This window comes from Anabrus simplex, chromosome 1, assembly GCF_040414725.1.
Source record: "Anabrus simplex isolate iqAnaSimp1 chromosome 1, ASM4041472v1, whole genome shotgun sequence".
Lineage (NCBI taxonomy): Eukaryota > Metazoa > Arthropoda > Insecta > Orthoptera > Tettigoniidae > Anabrus > Anabrus simplex.
In genome coordinates, this window is record NC_090265.1 from 520,259,845 (window position 1) to 520,277,097 (window position 17,253).

The 17,253-nt window shown below is 40.7% G+C and overlaps 2 protein-coding genes across 2 annotated transcripts in view; one reads left to right on the forward strand and one right to left on the reverse strand.

Moving 5' to 3' along the window:
• The window catches only part of LOC136857065 (serine-rich adhesin for platelets), a 309,079-nt gene that overhangs the window by 230,571 nt on the left and 61,255 nt on the right, over window positions 1-17,253 (forward strand). The window lies entirely within an intron of this gene.
• On the reverse strand, window positions 13,394-16,346 carry LOC137501207 (tigger transposable element-derived protein 2-like). The gene is made up of 2 exons (XM_068228085.1): window positions 16,282-16,346; window positions 13,394-15,799 (listed from the first exon to the last, which is right to left on the reverse strand). Exon 2 carries the CDS (start codon window positions 15,788-15,790, stop codon window positions 13,394-13,396), a length of 2,397 nt encoding a protein of 798 aa, XP_068084186.1. The 5' UTR covers window positions 15,791-15,799; window positions 16,282-16,346.

Here is a 17,253-nt window from a genome sequence, read left to right on the forward strand (position 1 = left end):
ACTGGCCTCGTCCAGAATGAATCACTTATATCAGACAGCTCCTTACCTAAAGCAAAATGAGCATACAGAGCGGTACATTCGAAGTCTAGTTCGCCTCAACCTTGGACTCCGTTTGCAGGCTTTTAGGTAGGACGCTTACCCCGATTAGCGAGGTCAGGAAATATGAGAAGCAGGTAGACTTTATTTACGACAGGTGGTGTAACCCATAGACCCACTTGGCAGGTGAGTGACTCCAGTCCGTCCTTGACCGCAGACCAACACAAGGCCGACACAGACCGTTACCACCACATAATTATATGGGAAGAGTCGTGGTCTGATGCACATTCTTATTGCTGGGATAATAACCTTATCTTCCTGTCAGAGACATCTATGAGCACACGATAGGAACTGAGAAAATGTCAATTGAGAAGTAGATTAAGAGGCTCTGGAGTTGTGCTGCTTATGTCATGAGGAGCATTTCAGATGTATTAACCGTAGATGGACGTTATTATGTTCCCCTTCAACACTATGTTAACCTTATCTTCCTGCCGGAGATATCTACAAGCACACTGATAGAACACGCACAATAGATTAGGAGTTTTTTAAACTGTGCAGTTCCGCCATGACTCATGAGCGTTTCAGGTCATTACCATGCATGCATATTACCCAGCTCCTTGGCAGAGTGGTTAGCATACTACCCTCCGGGTTCCATTCCTGGCCGGACCGAGGATTTTAAATGTGTTTGGTTAAATCCTCGAGCTTGGGGAGCGGGTATTTGTGTTCGTCTCAATACACTTACCTTTATATACTCAAAATACACCACAATATCAACTATCGCATAAATATGCAATGTACCGAGCGAGTTGGCCGTCCGGTTAGGGGGTGCGCAGCTGTGAGATTGCATTCGGGAGATAGCGAGTTTGAACCCCACTGTCGGCAGCCCTGAAAATGGTTTTACCGGGCGAGTTGGCCGTGCGCGTAGAGGCGCGCTGCTGTGAGCTTGCATCCGGGAGATAGTAGGTTCGAATCCCACTATCGGCAGCCCTGAATATGGTTTTCCGTGGTTTCCCATTTTCACACCAGGCAAATGCTGGAGCTGTACCTTAATTAAGGCCACGGCTGCTTCCTTCCAACTCCTAGGCCTTACCTATCCCATCGTCGCCATAAGACGTATCTGTGTCGGTGCGACGTAAAGCCCCTAGCAAAAAAATGGTTTTCCGTGGTTTCCCATTTTCACACCAGACATATACTGGGGCTGTGCCTCATTGAGGGCCACGGCTGCTTTCTTCGTCGCCATAAGACATATCTGTGTCGGTGCGACGTAAAGCAACTTGTACAAAAAATGCAATAGTGAATACATCTCCGTAGAGAGGTTTGGTATCAAGAAGAGCGCCTGGCCGTTAAACAGAGTCAAATATACACGTGCGACATCAGACCAGCGACGTCACCAGGATGGTAGAAAAGCTGCGGAAGAAGAAATAGATCATTCGATCATACAAAAAAAGTACATGTTTACAAATTCATATGACAGATTTAAAACAAACTCGCGGGATTCTCAGTCAACGCATATACAAACTATGAATTGTTCCTCTAGAAAGCAGATTGCTTAGTGCCTTATGGGAGACGTGGTGTTCGCACAAGAGAGTAGTTGGGATTGAGACTGGAAAGAAAGGCACCGTGGAATATGGAATGAAAATTCTCTGGACCTAGATCGAACTTCTCAACAGTCACTTATCACTGACTGGTGTCAGCACACTTCGCTAACGCTTTCCCTTCTTCTCAGTGGAGAATTACTAAGGTAGCCTACTTGTTGACGACCACACGTAACCTACGCAATCAACCCGTTATAAGTCACGGTGACGATACAACTTCTTAGAAGAGCAGCTGAGTCAGTACAAGAGTTCCTAAATGGACTAGAGGTTGAAGTCAATTATGTGGCCAGGTATAACTAAGAGACCTCTCGTAAAATCAGATTTTATCACTTGTAACCACCATAAATCCTTTCTGAACACTTCTGTTTCCTAATTCTTGTCCTAATCCTATAGTACGCTTGTCTACTTTCCGATGTACCTTTCATTCCCATAGGACTTGATCTTTTTTTTCCTCCTGGAAAGAGACAATCTTGTTTACTGTCCTGATTCGTTCCTTTCTCCTGGTGAGCCAAAAAAAAGCCGTTCTCCTCTTCTTGATCATGGTCGTGGACCTTTCAAACTTTTCTTATAACTCTGAGCTTGGCCTCGTCCTGTTATATGTTGGACTCTGAGAATCGTTCCTTAAAATTTAGTTTTCTATACCCAAGAACCTCTTTTAGGCTCTAGTTCCTGCCTTGTATATTATTATTATTATTATAATTATTATTATTATTATTATTATTATTATTATTATTATCGCTTCGTTAACGCACTGTGTACTAATGAGTGTAAAACCTGTCGAATCACCTGTATTATTGTGGTGTTTGTTTTAGAGCATTGTAACTCTTAACATTTTCACTGTAAGATATGAAAATAATGATTATTGTTTAAAGGGGTCTAACATCTAGGTCATCGGCCCAAGATATGAAAAGAACGCCATATAAAATACGAAAAATGTAATGTTAGCATTATATTGAAATGAATGAGAAAACACACCTAGGGTTTGTATTCGATCTTAGAATCGTGGAACGGAAAATGAAATGGCGTATGGCTTTTAGTGCCGGGACTGTCCGAGGACAAGTTCGGCTTGCCAGATGCAGGTCTTTTGATTTGACACCCGTAGGTGGCCTGCGCTTCTTGATGAGGATGAAATGATGATGAAGACAACACATACACCCAGCCCCCGTGTCAGCGAAATTAACCAAATCAGGCTAAAATTCCAGACCCTGCCGGGAATCGAACCCGGGACCTCTGCGACCAAAGGCCAGCACGCTAACCATTTAGCCATGGAGCCGGACCGTGGAACGGAACTGCTCCACGTTGTCGTTGCTGTTGTTTTACTTGAGAGACTTAGAACGTAGGAGTCTACTGCCCGATACACTGTCTGTTCCATAATATAGGCTACTGCAGCGGACTGTTCTCTGTGTGTTCGTAAATAAATAAAACTTTACTTTGACTATATGCCAATTATTTCTCAATTTCAACATTTTCATGTGTAGGCTATTAGTTTTTACCTTCGTCTCTTTGTTCATTACCACTTTCGCCCCAATCTAATCTACTTATTATTCATCCCACGTACTTTCACCTATTCCTCTTGAAGGAAGTTACATGGCTGAGGCAATAAATTAGTGCTCAGTTCACCCGGAAGGACATGAGTTCGATTCCACGTGAAGAAGTCGATTCAAAATTAAGAAACGAGTCCTTCACTTCTGAAGAGGTTCGTGGCCCTGAGGTAAATCAGCTTCACGGAAATTAGTACCAGGCCGATTCCTGGAGTCAAAGGCAGCAAGGCATTATTCCTAGAGCCCAGCGCGGATGTACAAAATATTAGCTTCATCCGCACTACCCTCCTCCGCATACGCAAATGGTTGTGTTGTTGTTTGAGTCATCAGTCCATAGACTGGTTTGATGCAGCTCTCCATGCCACCATAATCTGTGCTAACCTTTTCATTTCTACGTAACTATTGCATCCTACATCTGCTCTAATCTGCTTGTCATATTCATATCTTGGTCTACCCCTACCGTTCTTACCCCCTACACTTCCTTCAAAAACCAACTGAACAAGTCCTGGGTGTCTTAAGATGTGTCCTATCATTCTATATCTTCTTCTCGTCAAATTTATCCAAATCGATCTCCTCTCACCAATTCGATTCAGTATCTCTTCATTCGTGATTCGATCTATCCATCTCACCTTCAGCATTCTTCTGTAACACCACATTTCAAAAGCTTCTATTCTCTTTCTTTCTGATCTGTTAACATAATACAATAGTCCTGATACCTGGCACCAAACCATCTAGCCACAAGTTTATGAGGGATTTCCTATCGAGATAACCACCTACATATTGAACTCTTCTCTTTCGGAACCTTTGCGCCACCTTTCCACAAATTTTGGGAAGGAACCAGTTAGGCTTATGTCAGATGTACCCATTTTCAAGTCTCTTTATATCTCACCATTCTCCCGTTGAAAGCTCGTCTCACCATAAGCCAAAAAAAAGTAACTGCATGAGATGTGTGAGTGACTGTCTTGTTGAGATTTCTAAAGCATACAAAAACAAAGACACCTCCGTACAGGCCATGAAGGCCCTAGGAGAAGTGGAAGGTAAAGGCTTCCACCATTGTTAACCGCGGCACGTAATGGGGTAGAGTGGTTAGCTCTACGCCCGGTCGCCTTTGCCCCCAGGAATTAACCTGTTACCTCAGGGCGATATGCACCTCCGGAAGTGTAAATCTCGTTTCTTAAATTTTACGACTTCCTGACGGGGATTCGAACCCACATCCTTACGGGCGAACCGACCACGCCTTTACCGCCTCGGCCAGGCAGCCCCTCATTTCTAAAGTATATCTGGGTGAAAATCAATAAACATCATTATTTTGTAAGTACCAGCAAAATTATCCACTCTGCCATACACTGTGCAACCGCCAAGACACAAAACTCCGCGCATATCCGCAGATTTATTGGAACTTACACAACTTACTTTTAAACCTAGAGATTATGGATTCATGGACTCTTAGATGGTATACTATAATCCATTGTAACCAACTCACGTCTACTGTTTTGTACTTCACCTTACCATTATTCATCATCATCATCATCATCATCTGATTACCCTCCAGGTTCGGCTTTTCCCTCGGACTCAGCGAGGGATCCCACCTCTACCGCCTCAAGGGCAGTGTCCTGGAGCTTCAGACTCTTGGTCGGGGGATACAACTGGGGAGAATGACCGGTATCTCGCCCAGGCGGCCTCACCTGCTATGCTGAACAGGGGCCTTGTGGAGGGATGGGAAGATTGGAAGGGATAGGCAAGGAAGAGGGAAGGAAGCGGCCGTGGCCTTAAGTTAGGTACCATCCCGGCATTCGCCTGGAGGAGAAGTGGGAAACCACGGAAAACCACTTCGAGGATGGCTAAGGTGGGAATCGAACCCACCTCTACTCAGTTGACCTCCCGAGGCTGAGTGGACCCCGTTCCAGCCCTCGTACCACTTTTCAAATTTTCGTGGCAGAGCCGGGAATCGAACCCGGGCCTCTAGGGGTGGCAGCTAATAACGCTAACCACTACACCACAGAGGCGGGCATCTTACCATTATTACCATTGTTAATCGCTCCTCAAGGAATGGAGCATTTAATGTTCTGTGTTACTGTATGACTCATGTAATCAAAATCCACAAGCATTATCCTCCGTGGAATGGAGTGGATTTAAATATGGGGTGACTCAAGAGGAATTCACGCAAATGATATTTCGAAGTAATTCTGAGTGATAAGATGAAGAAATGTTCATTTCTTGGGATCCGTTCCAAGTAACTAATTGATCAACAACGTGGAGGAAACATGATTCTACATAAGAATAGTAACAACACTGTTCTGTACACGGTCGTGTGACCTCCGGAGTAGGCTAGTGTAGGACTTTCGAGTTGATGCCCTACAGGCGACTTGCGAATCTGTGATGATTGGGCCCAACATAAGATGAATTCTGTTGAAGAATGCATAAACACCCAGCCCCGAGCAGAAGAATTAACCAATGAAAGTTAAAATCTCCAACCCAGCCGGAAATCAAACCCGGGACACCTTCAACCAAAGGCCATCATGCTAACCATTTATCCGTGGAGCCGGAAATAATAATAATAATAATAATAATAATAATAATAATAATAATAATAATAATAATAATTCCAGGTGATATAGTGAAGTTCGGTCCGGTGAAGCACGGAAGGGGTTGCTCATCGGAAACCGGTCGTGGAACCCACAAACAGCAACTTCCTAAGATGCCTGACCCAGAAATGGAAGGGAAGATCTTGTGAATGGAAGCCAGGGAGGGACCGTGCCAATGAGAAAGTGTAATTAGTATGTTGGGAATGTATTCGCTAGATGTTGCGTGTCCATTATCAGCCATCTCAGAGAAGAGCAGTTTGTTGCTTTATAAACGGTTTCCCTGTCATTTAGAAAGTAACTCAGTTTCTCAGACATAACTCTCAGTATGAAGAAATAATTTTAATACATAATATTGAGAGTTGGTATTTCGCTGTCCATCATTATGCACGTCGTTTATTGGGTCTACCTGTTTAAGAGGCTTAAGACTTATTTCATCGCTGGGTATTGTTGTTGTTGTTGTTACGAATATGCTGGCCTCAAATCCGGCTTAATTGCGTAAATAAAACATTCCGATAATCTGTATAATAATAATAATAATAATAATAATAATAATAATAATAATAAAGCAAGCTGGCGATGCTGTTAGGGACGCGCGTTTGTGAGTTTGCTTTCGGAAGATAGTGGGTTCGAATCCCACCTTCAGTAGCCCTGAAGATGGTTTTCCGTGGTTTCCCATTTTCACACCAGGCAAATTATGGATCTGTACCTTTATTAAGGCCACGGCCGCTCCTTTCAAAATCTTATCCCTGCCCCATCCTTCTGTCGCCGAAAACCTTCGATGTGTTAGTGCGACGTTAAACAAGTAGCAAAATAATAATAATAATAATAATAATAATAATAATAATAATAATAATAATAATAATAATAATAATTTAGTACCCTCCCCTTCCCACAAGTACTGTCTAAACATATAGAATGGTACCGACCTGCTATGGTCTTCAAAGACTGTTCGCTTTAAACTACACTATCGCCCATCCTTAGTATGTTTTCGACCGTCACCGTAGCATAACGGTTAGTATTATTAGCTGGCATCCTCGGAGGCCCGGGTTTGATTCCCGGTACTGCCATAGATTTAATCATGGTAGGAGGATTGGTATGTGCTTAAAATGGCGCATGCAGCTCACCTCCATTGGGGATGTACATGAAAAGAACTGCACCACCTCGGGACGAGGACACGAATGTTTCCAACGATTCCCCTTTTCACATCAGACAAATGCTGGGGCTATACCTTACTTAAGGGCGGCACGGTCCTTTCCTTGCCAGTCGTAGCCATTTCCTCTCCCATAATCATAATAAGACCTGTCTCTGTCGGTGCGACGTAAAAAAAATAGCAAAGAAATGAGACTTTTATGAAATATCCAGATATTGGTTTAATGCCATCTTGTTTCTATTGATAAGTTTGATGGATAGAGAACCCGTCTCCAAAGACGAAATTAGGCTAGGGTACGGGCGCTGTGTAGTATATTTTCATAATACGAAAATCCAGAAACTGAACTAGCGTAACGCTAGCATTATTTTATTCCTTCCAACCTGAAGTTACACTCCAATTATTTTAACTCTGATTGTTATGATAATTCGAAGCTCAGAGACTAAACCCTGTCAGTAAGTACGAAAACTCAGCCTTTCTGTTTGATCACAGTCTGTCGGAACTTCCCTGGTCCTCTTTGCTTTCAAGTCTTACTGTCTGCCCACACACAGATCGAAAATTCCGATATAAAAATCAAACATCAGGGCAATATTAAAAAAAGTACAGCCTGGATGAACTCCAAAGCAACTTTCCGTAGAATATATTACCGTCTCTTGGAATTGAACTTTAACACGATCGCCACAGATATTTCCATGTCTTTTTCACTGTATATGAAAAATGAACTGAACAAAAATTTATAAATTATATTTTAAATGCATTGTTTCATCAACAATTTTCCTGAAGATAGCAGCCGTAAGGGAGATACACCTAGTTTTCCATTTGATGCTTGCTGTAAATTATCGTTTAGCTGATATTTTCAACATAGTGTAGCTAAGATCCTAGTGGCCCTTATCCTAAAATTAAATACTAAGTTTCATGAAAACCCATCTATCTATTTTCCTCCAATGCTGTAACAAACGAACATATGAATGTTAAACTGAACCTGACGTAGACCAGGGCTAGACAAATCAGAAAACATTCTAAGAGCCGGACATAAAAGTAATTCGCTTACCTTTATAATATTAACTAGTTCAGTCTCTCACTTCTTTATCATCATCATCATCATCATCATCATCTGTTTACCCTCCAGGGTCGGCTTTTCCCTCGGACACAGCGAGGGATCCCACCTCTACCGCCTCAATGGCAGTGTCCCGGAGCTTCAGACTCTTGGTCGGGGATACAACTAGGGAGAATGACCAGTACCTCGTCCAGGCGGCCTCACCTGCTATGCTGAACAGGGGCCTTGTGGAGGGATGGGAAGATTGGAAGGGATAGGCAAGGAAGAGGGAAGGAAGCGGCCGTGGCCTTATGTTAGGTACCTTCCCGGCATTCGCCTGGAGGAGAAGTGGAAAACCACGGAAAACCACTTCGAGGATGGCTGAGGTGGGAATCGAACCCACCTCTACTCATTTGACCTCCCGAGGCTGAGTGGACCCCGTTCCAGCCCTCATACCACTTTTCAAATTTCGTGGCAGAGCCGGGAATCGAACCCGGGCCTCCGGGGGTGGCAGCTATTCACGCTAACCACTACACCACAGAGGCGGACCACTTCTTTATCACTCATAGAAAATCTAGCGCCAAGACCGTCCAAAATTAGCTTGTCGGTGTAATATTTATGGGCAATCATGAGATATATCTAACGCTCATATCGATTCAAGTCAATTTTCAGGTGTAACCGATGCTTATAACCGCTTTTAAACCATATAATCTCCGTATTTAGATATATTAGAGAGACGACAGGACAACAAAATGAAACAAAACCCCTTAGGATCTAATTTTACTGTCGAGTTATTTAAAATGCCACCATATTAATTGTTTATACGTTGTTATTTCCAGAGGGGAAGTAAATTTCGAAAATAATAATTTTCTACAGACTGGAATTTAGCAGTTAGAATTTGAAAATTGTGTGTGCCTACAAATGTTTCTTCGCCATGGCGACCAGGCCCTGGGATTTATCCACCCCTGACGTAGACCATTATTTTTTCATGTTCTATATAAGAATTTAATATCGGATTAATATTAAAACAAAACAGACAGATAGATAAACAGATAGTCACAGACGCAGTCTTATGACCACAATGCCCCAGGCCACTTAACGGAGTGGCGAGAATAAAAATAGCTCTCCTCCCCGCAGAGGAAGGTGCTCATAACAGTGATGTGTGTGTACGGCGGATACTGAGTGTGCGAGTGTGCAGTTCCTGGTGCAGACTTGTCAGTAGGTCAGGCGGATTCTCCTTCCTCGTCCTACCTGCCGCTGCTGGCTCAGTCTTGAGCAGACCGCGGTACAGTGGTGTGTAGGGAGCAGGAGCGCGCTTCAACCACAGTGTAGTGTAAGGAGTGTTGTGAGTTGCAGTTCACAATCTTCAGGTGCGTACAAGTATCACAGACAGACTGGGAAGATTACCCGCTTCCCACAAACAAGTGTTTTAATTTAGCGGAGAACACTATTATTTTCTAACCTAAAAGGTGAACGAAAATTACATATTAACTCTTATAGGAAAAATTAGCGACACATACAGTACTTTTATTTTAAAAAAGACACACTGACGATATATCGCCATTGGCTGCACTCGCTACTTTAAGAAGACCAGCTGGCAATATTTCGTTGATGGACTAAAGATAAAACTGTTTATAATGCCTTTCTTTTTCATTTCTTGTAAAAAGAATAATAGAGTTACTTTTAGAAGATAATCCTATATGTTAGTTACAAGCTATGTTACAGATCGATGAAACGAGAACAGTTCATCTGTAACCATGATCGATATTATGCGTTAGTTTCATACCAGTATTCTATATTTAACGTGTAACAGAATTTTAATCTCAGCCAAAACATCAACCTATACAGTCTATTTTTCATTAATATTTTATATAAAACGAATAATCACTCTTCTTTAGACAGTGCATCAAAATGTTATAACATTTACTTTATGGAAGTGTCTCCAAGTGACTAAACCTTAAAACCTTAAATCTTAAAATTTGAATTCATTGTAACCAACCAATAGAAAATAATGCAGGAAAATAAAACGGACATATTTATTTATTTATTTATTTATTTATTTATTTATTTATTTATTTATTTATTTATTTATTTATTTATTATAAGGATTGCGTAAATCTACTTCCAGCGCAACATCGGACAAACATGGCGTAGTTATACTCTTGTTCATTTCTCTTAGAAATTTGACCGGATGTGCTCAAAATGCACAGAAAAGTGAGTCATAAAAACGTTAAAAAACAAAAAAATCCAATTTTTATTTCATACACGTATCCCCACTAGCTAATTTGAGCGATTTCAACTATGTGAGTGAAGCTTTTCATGTTCAGGTTATATCGGACGGTTCTAAATACGAAGTATTCTAAAATCTAAACCATACAGGAGATTATCTTATCCAGGTTGTACAGATTAGCTCTAAAGAGAAAGACTTAATAACATTATATGTTAGCTAAATATATAAATAAGGTTTTCATATTTAGTTTCATTGCTGTATTTTGTATTTCTTTAAAGTATTCTGGAATTCAAATCAATATTATTCATATTTTACTATTTATTTCTGAATATAAAGTCTTATAAGACTCAAAATTTCGGTACTTTATAACTTAATCACTGTAGTGTAAGATATGCTGATTATCGTGAATATTGTTTTATGGGACCTAACGTAACTTCCCAATATAAGTTATAATATGCCTATTACTTCTAACTTACGGGAGTGTAACATGGAAATGATTTACAGAGTGATTCGCCTAATCTGTAAGCACATAGCGTTGTAAAAGCATTGGAACTTGATAAGATTCCTCAAAATATTTACACTTGTTACGCACGTACCAGGACGTGTGTAGAATATTAAGTTCTCTGGGAGCTCAGAAGGTCAACGTTTCTACCATCTAAACCACTCATCCTGAACCCAGAGCAGACGTGTGCTATTGTCTTTCACCTTGATCCTGAGTTACACCTGCCGACTTTTTAGTAGTTCACCAAAATAACGCGACAAAAGAGAACTATTAAAACACAGTACGTTACACAGGCACGTTAAAAGGGTTGCATTCAACACTTCGTTCAGGAGTTCCTATAGCGGTTAACAAGCTGCTGTGTTTTTGTAACTAGTAACTGCTTTCGTTTATTATCTATTTTCAAACTCGTAACCCGGCAAAGGATGCCAGATATTTAAGGGCTGAAAAAATTTCATTCTACACTCTATATCATACGATATCCGCATATAAATGATCTCAAGAGGCACATTCGGTGTCTACCTGACAAGATTAATTCAAACTCCACAGAGATCCGGCTCATTCTGCCATCTGGAAGAGTAAATTAGAACGTCGAAATGTGCGCACGGGCAGCCTGGATGGCACCATATAAAAATGACTGCACATGGTGCATGAGGCCATAGATGATGATGACGATTATTATTATTATTATTATTATTATTATTATTATTATTATTATTATTATTATTAATTTTGTAGCTCGTAGACAATGTTGCGTTAGTATTTTTAACAGCAAAACCCCGTAGAAGTTCCAGGTCTGTTCTACCATATTACGGCATTAAATAAAAAGTGCAGGAATGGATAGTGATCCATATCGCTGGCTCCAGTGTTCTCTGCGTATACACTCGCAAGCAAGGAGACGAACTATTGGTGAATATGGAATGGAACTGAATTGAACTCCCATCTGAGAGAGTATCGAAGGTTGAACGAAACGCCTTGCGGAGTCCAATTCCAAAGAAAAATCCCAGGCTGATAATGAATGACTGAGATATTCTGGGCAGGAAGTCATTCATTCCTTCAGCTACACACCCCCCGTGGCACAACAGCCCTGAAGTGCTATGGCCTGCCAAGCGACCGCTGCTCAACCTGAAGGTCTGCAGATTACGAGGTGTCGTGTGGTCAGCACGACGAATCCTCTCGGTCGTTATTCTTGGATTTCTAGAGCGGGGCCGCCATCTCACTGTCAGATAGCTCCTCAATTGTAATCACGCAGGCTGAGTAGATCTCGAACAAGCCCTCAGATACAGGTAAAGATCCTGACCTGGCCGGGAATCGAATCCGGGGCGTCCGCGTAAGAGGCAGGCACGCTTCCCCTACACCACGGGGCTGGTATTCCTTCAGCTAGGTTGTGCTAAAATGGAGGTGAGAAATACGTAGCAGTTACGTTACCAGACAACTGATGTTTAATTAATAAGACGGAAGTTCAATTCCACAGAATATCTCTTAGTTCACAAAGGTATTTATCTTCGATATGAGAGCAAATACTTCAATAAAATTTGAAAAGACCAAGTTCTCTTACATAGGCCATGGATACAAATTTAGGTTTGATAGGATATTGTTGTTTAATAAAAATCATCCGAGCATAAAGAGAGAAGCCTAATATTTCATACTAGCTGTCCTATCCGGCGTTGACGAGTTAGTTTTAGTAATTGCAGCAGTAATGCCACATAGCGGAGATGACTGGAAACAGAAGAGACAGAGCACATCTCAGTTAACAACAATAGTCAGCTCGTATAATGTTATTAGTTTTAGGAACTTAGGATATACTAGGTCATTACTTTTCTCCTGCTTGTTGATATTAGATCATTCTCATTCTTAGAGTGATCGTTTATTCGGTTGCATTTTTCTCATTGCAATAGCGAACATCATTATCTTCTTAATGAATGGTATGCGGCGTTTTGCCACTATTGCCAGCCAGTACGTTACTATGACGATTGAGCTGTATTTCCACGTCAGCAATGCACGCAATTGATGAGCTTAGAAATAAATTAAATTCGTGAATATTCCCTTTATTATAAGCTCTCGTGCGGTAAAAATATATCACACAGAATATTAAAAATAACATTTTCTATAACTTTCAGGATAGAAATTATATTCTCTGTGATAGAATGTTGTGTTTTGTTTAAAAAGTAATGATGGTGAATATAGCTGATGCCGTTCTTAGTATGGCTAAAACGCATGAAACATAAAGGATCGAAAATTATATTTGGCACAACTTCTAATTATGTACAGTTTATCCACGCAGGAAATATTAATGGAGAAATATTATATATATCTTGTAAGGTAAACGTACCAGTAATAGACACATTAAGAAAATATATACCATTTTTATAGCAGTGTGTCACCATTGTTGCTAGCCTCTCTTTACAATAAAGATCATTCAGATGCACAAACCTTGTTTTGTGATATTTTGTCGAAACATAATGTATATCTTGATGCATTACACTTTTGAGATAGATTTTCTTGGGATGTGAATTTGAACTAGTAATTGACACACAAATTTTTGGAAATTCTAGTATTAGACACACTCATGTACCAGTAATTGACAGGGGATATTTTCTGGAGTAAATTGTCATAAATGAGTTGACTGGTATTTTTGTGTTTATTTACAGACATAAATGATTAACCTTATTAACAGAAATAAGTGAAGAAACTGAAATTAATTGAACATATTAAACTTTGAACTCATATTTCAATTGGCGTTTCAAACTGATATCGTTTGTTTTCTCCGGTGCCGAAAATAAGTGGCGGAGAAAGAATTTTAATAACCTGGTAAGAACTGATTATCATCTTCTCTTCGACGTTCTTCATGAAAACAGTTCTCAGTCTATTACATGGATTAAGGGGAATAACACGATAATGCTCGTTTTCACTTACTTCTTCAACATGACAGACTTGTTTGACCTTCTTTTTCTTCCCCTCTAATGAAATGATGATAAAATCATTTTCATGAGCACTTTCAGGTGCAGTTTCGCTGTGCGACAACTGTAAATTAAGTTCATCCAGCGGTCCACGTTCTTCATATACTTCCTCTTCTCGTATTTCTGCACCACTCTGAAATTCATCGCTGCTTTGCAAGTCGAAAGTAACATCATCTATGCTACTTCCTGATGGAATCCACTCGGATTCATCTCCTGAAGATGAATCTATCACAGTCTTTTTCTTCTTCCTCCTTGGTTTGGGTTTGGTTTTATTTGCCTTTTCTTGTGCCTTTCTTCTTTGTTCTTCTTCCTTTTCTTCTTTCTTTTTCATTCTATTCAGGGCCCTCTGCTTCTTCTGCTCTTCGAGTTCTCGTTTTTTCATTTCCTTACGTTCATGGTATTCTTGCCATTGCTGTGAAGTGATGACACTTGGTATAATTTCTTTCGAGCATTTCCTTTTCTTGCTTTTTAGTGGTTCTGGCCAGAATAGTGCTCTTTTGAAGGGGCTGGGTATCAAACTGGAGTGTATACTTTTATTTTGTGATACATGTGAAGTATTAGAAATGTTGCGCTCAGGACTAAGCGGTGAATCAACGTTACGGGTTGCAGGAATACTTTCTAAATCTTGGGCACCACGATCGATTACTGCGACACTTTCAGTTAAAGGTGTACTTGGTAATGGAACTTGAATGACATCAGCATCTTGGAAGATGGTTTCCAAAACAGTTTCCGAAACCTCACTGTCCTGAGAAGAAGATAAATAGCCATTTGGATTTCGGCTATTGTCTAGTGCTTTTCGGATGCTTTGCCACACTTCAAACAAAGATTTATTTTCTAACACACCATCCCAAACTTGCGAAGACGTAAAAGTCTCAACCTTTTCTTCACCCATAAAATGTTCAAGGACATGAAGACCGATGGCTAAATCTTTTTCTTTCAATAAAGGTGTGTTCATTTCAGCACTTTTCTTCTGTCCAACTGTTGGAGCACTGGGATCCCACGGAACTATACCACATTTTCGGAAGCCACTTTGTAGACTTGACTGCGAATATTTTTCATCAATCACTTCCTTTAAAAGCATTGAGAAATCCTTTTTCTTAAGAATGGGATTGCCAGTGTTTTTTAGTCTCCACTCGTGAACCTTTGCCTTCCAATGCATTTTTAACGACCTAAAAACTGCGACATCCATTGGTTGCAGAAGATGCGTAGCGTTTGGCAGAAGTGCTATAACTATTATACCATGTTCATCACAAAATCTGCTAGTATGTAGAGTGAGATGGGATGAGTGTCCATCAATAAAAAGAAAAACTGGAAGTTGAATTTTCTTCTCAACGAGCCACGGATAGAAAACGTTAGCTATAAATTCGTAAAACAGCGCACCCGTCATCCATCCGGTCTCTGATTTTCCAATTCCCCATTCCTTGGGAACGCTGTTGGCTAAGTCCTGAGGAATTCTTTCATACTTAAAGACCACGAGGGGTGGAGCAAGTTGACCATCAGCATTTCCTGTAAAAAGGACAGTTAGGCACTCTTTTTCATCCGGATTGACTTGCTGGTAAACACTTTTGTCTCCCTTTTGAGCAAGTACTTTGCTTCCTTTTGGATTGAGAAAAAAGGCTGACTCATCAGCATTGAAAACTCTAGTAGGGTCCTGGAGAACAGAAAATAAACCTTTGTCCTTCAAGTAGATTTCTACTTCCCGATACCAGTTTTGTATACCTTCTTCTCTCACTGCAGCCCTGGTTGAGGTTAAATTCTGGGCAACACGACTAGAGATTTTGGGATTTCTTCTCAAAAAGCTACTGAACCATGTCCGACCAGGACGGTCATTTACAAATTTATTCTCCCTTTTCAGTTCCTTAATTAGCTGCTGAACACTGTCCAATACATCGTCTTTTGAAACAGGAAATCCAGATTTAGCTACAGATACAATCCAGTCAGAAATAGTTTTCTCTTCTTCGGAGTTTAGGGTGGAACAAGGTCCTTTTCTTCGGGCAATTGGAGACTTTCCCTTTGCTTTGTACATAAGTGTAATTCGAGGAACACCATGTTGCTTCGCTGCAGTAGCGATAGGAACACCTCGCTTCACGTCTTGAATTGCATTGAGCATACTTTCTTCTGGATAATTCCAGATTTTTTTCGGTTTAGGCTTAGGTCCCATTACTTCGCTCTAGAAAGAAAATAATATCCTGCATTACCACACAAGGAAGTCATACAATATATAAAACACATCGATCTAATTTGCATTCACTGAAAACGAGACTACTGAAAAACTTTTTCAATTATAATTCAGTAATAGACATGCTGGTGCATCAGAAATAGACACCCCTGTCAATTACTAGTCCCCGTAGTCAGAATAAAATAAAACCAAATCAGACATTCCCCATTAAATATACAGTGATCATTTATAGCAAAGAAACAAGTGAAAAAAGAAACGCTCAATATACCCAGTAATAGACATAGGTGTCTATAACTAGTTTCGCATTGAAATAAGGACCTAGTAATCGACATGTGAACTATTGCTGCACGAGGTCACTTCAGAATTTAAAAACCACAAGAAACAAAATCTGCACTATTTCCTGACTAAGAAATGACCGGAATATATTTCTAAACTTTAATTACTTAGAATTTACAGACTAAATTAAAACTCACCTCCTTAAACAAATCCTTAAGAAATTCACTTGAATACACACAACTGACATGCTCGCTTCACAGACATCAGCGTGCGACTGCTTGCTTGGCTTGGCGGCAACGCTAGTTCATACAGCGGCTCCTAGAGAGTACGATCTACACCAGCACGCTTGATTCAACTGTACACTTCGCGCGAAAACCTTATTTTTCATGTTTTAGTGTGAAAGTGTCAATTACTAATGCAGTGTCTAATACTGGTACGTTTACCTTATTGGTTCCCTTAATATTTCAACGCGTTTATGTACTCATCAAAAAGTATTAGTGTATTGCAGACGCCAAATATCCCTGAACTTACGTATCGAGTTTTGAGAAATTCTGTTGTATTCCTGTGATGTCGACAAACAAACAAACAAACAAACATACCGACTGTTAGATAAACCTTGCTTCCTATTTGCAAACTTTCTACATCTAATTGGAGAGAAACGTGAAGTATGAGGCAAAATCTCAAGTGTACCTAAAAAGTAATAATATTAATTAACTAATTAATTAATTAATTAATTTTAATGGTTTTACGTCCCACTAACTACTTTCCTAGCCGGACGCGTGGTGTAGGGGTAGCGTGCCTGCCTCTCGTTCGGAGGCCCCGGGTTCGATTCCCGGCCACGTCAGGGATTTTTCTCTCGACCTGAGGGCAGGTTCGAAGTCAACTCAGCCTACGTGATTAGAATTGAGGAGCTATCTGACGGTGAGGTAGTGGCCCCGGTCTCAAAACCCAGAATAACGGCCGAGAGGATGCGTCGTACTGACCACACGACCCCTCGTAATCTGCAGGCCTTCGGGCTGAACAGCGCTCGCTGGGCAGGCCAAGGCCCTTTCAAGGGTGTTAAGTGCCGTAGGGTTTGATTTGGTTTTTAACTACTTTATTAAGGTTTTTGGAGACGTCTAGGAGCCGGTATTTGGTCCCGAGGGAGTTCCTTTACGTTCCAGTAAATC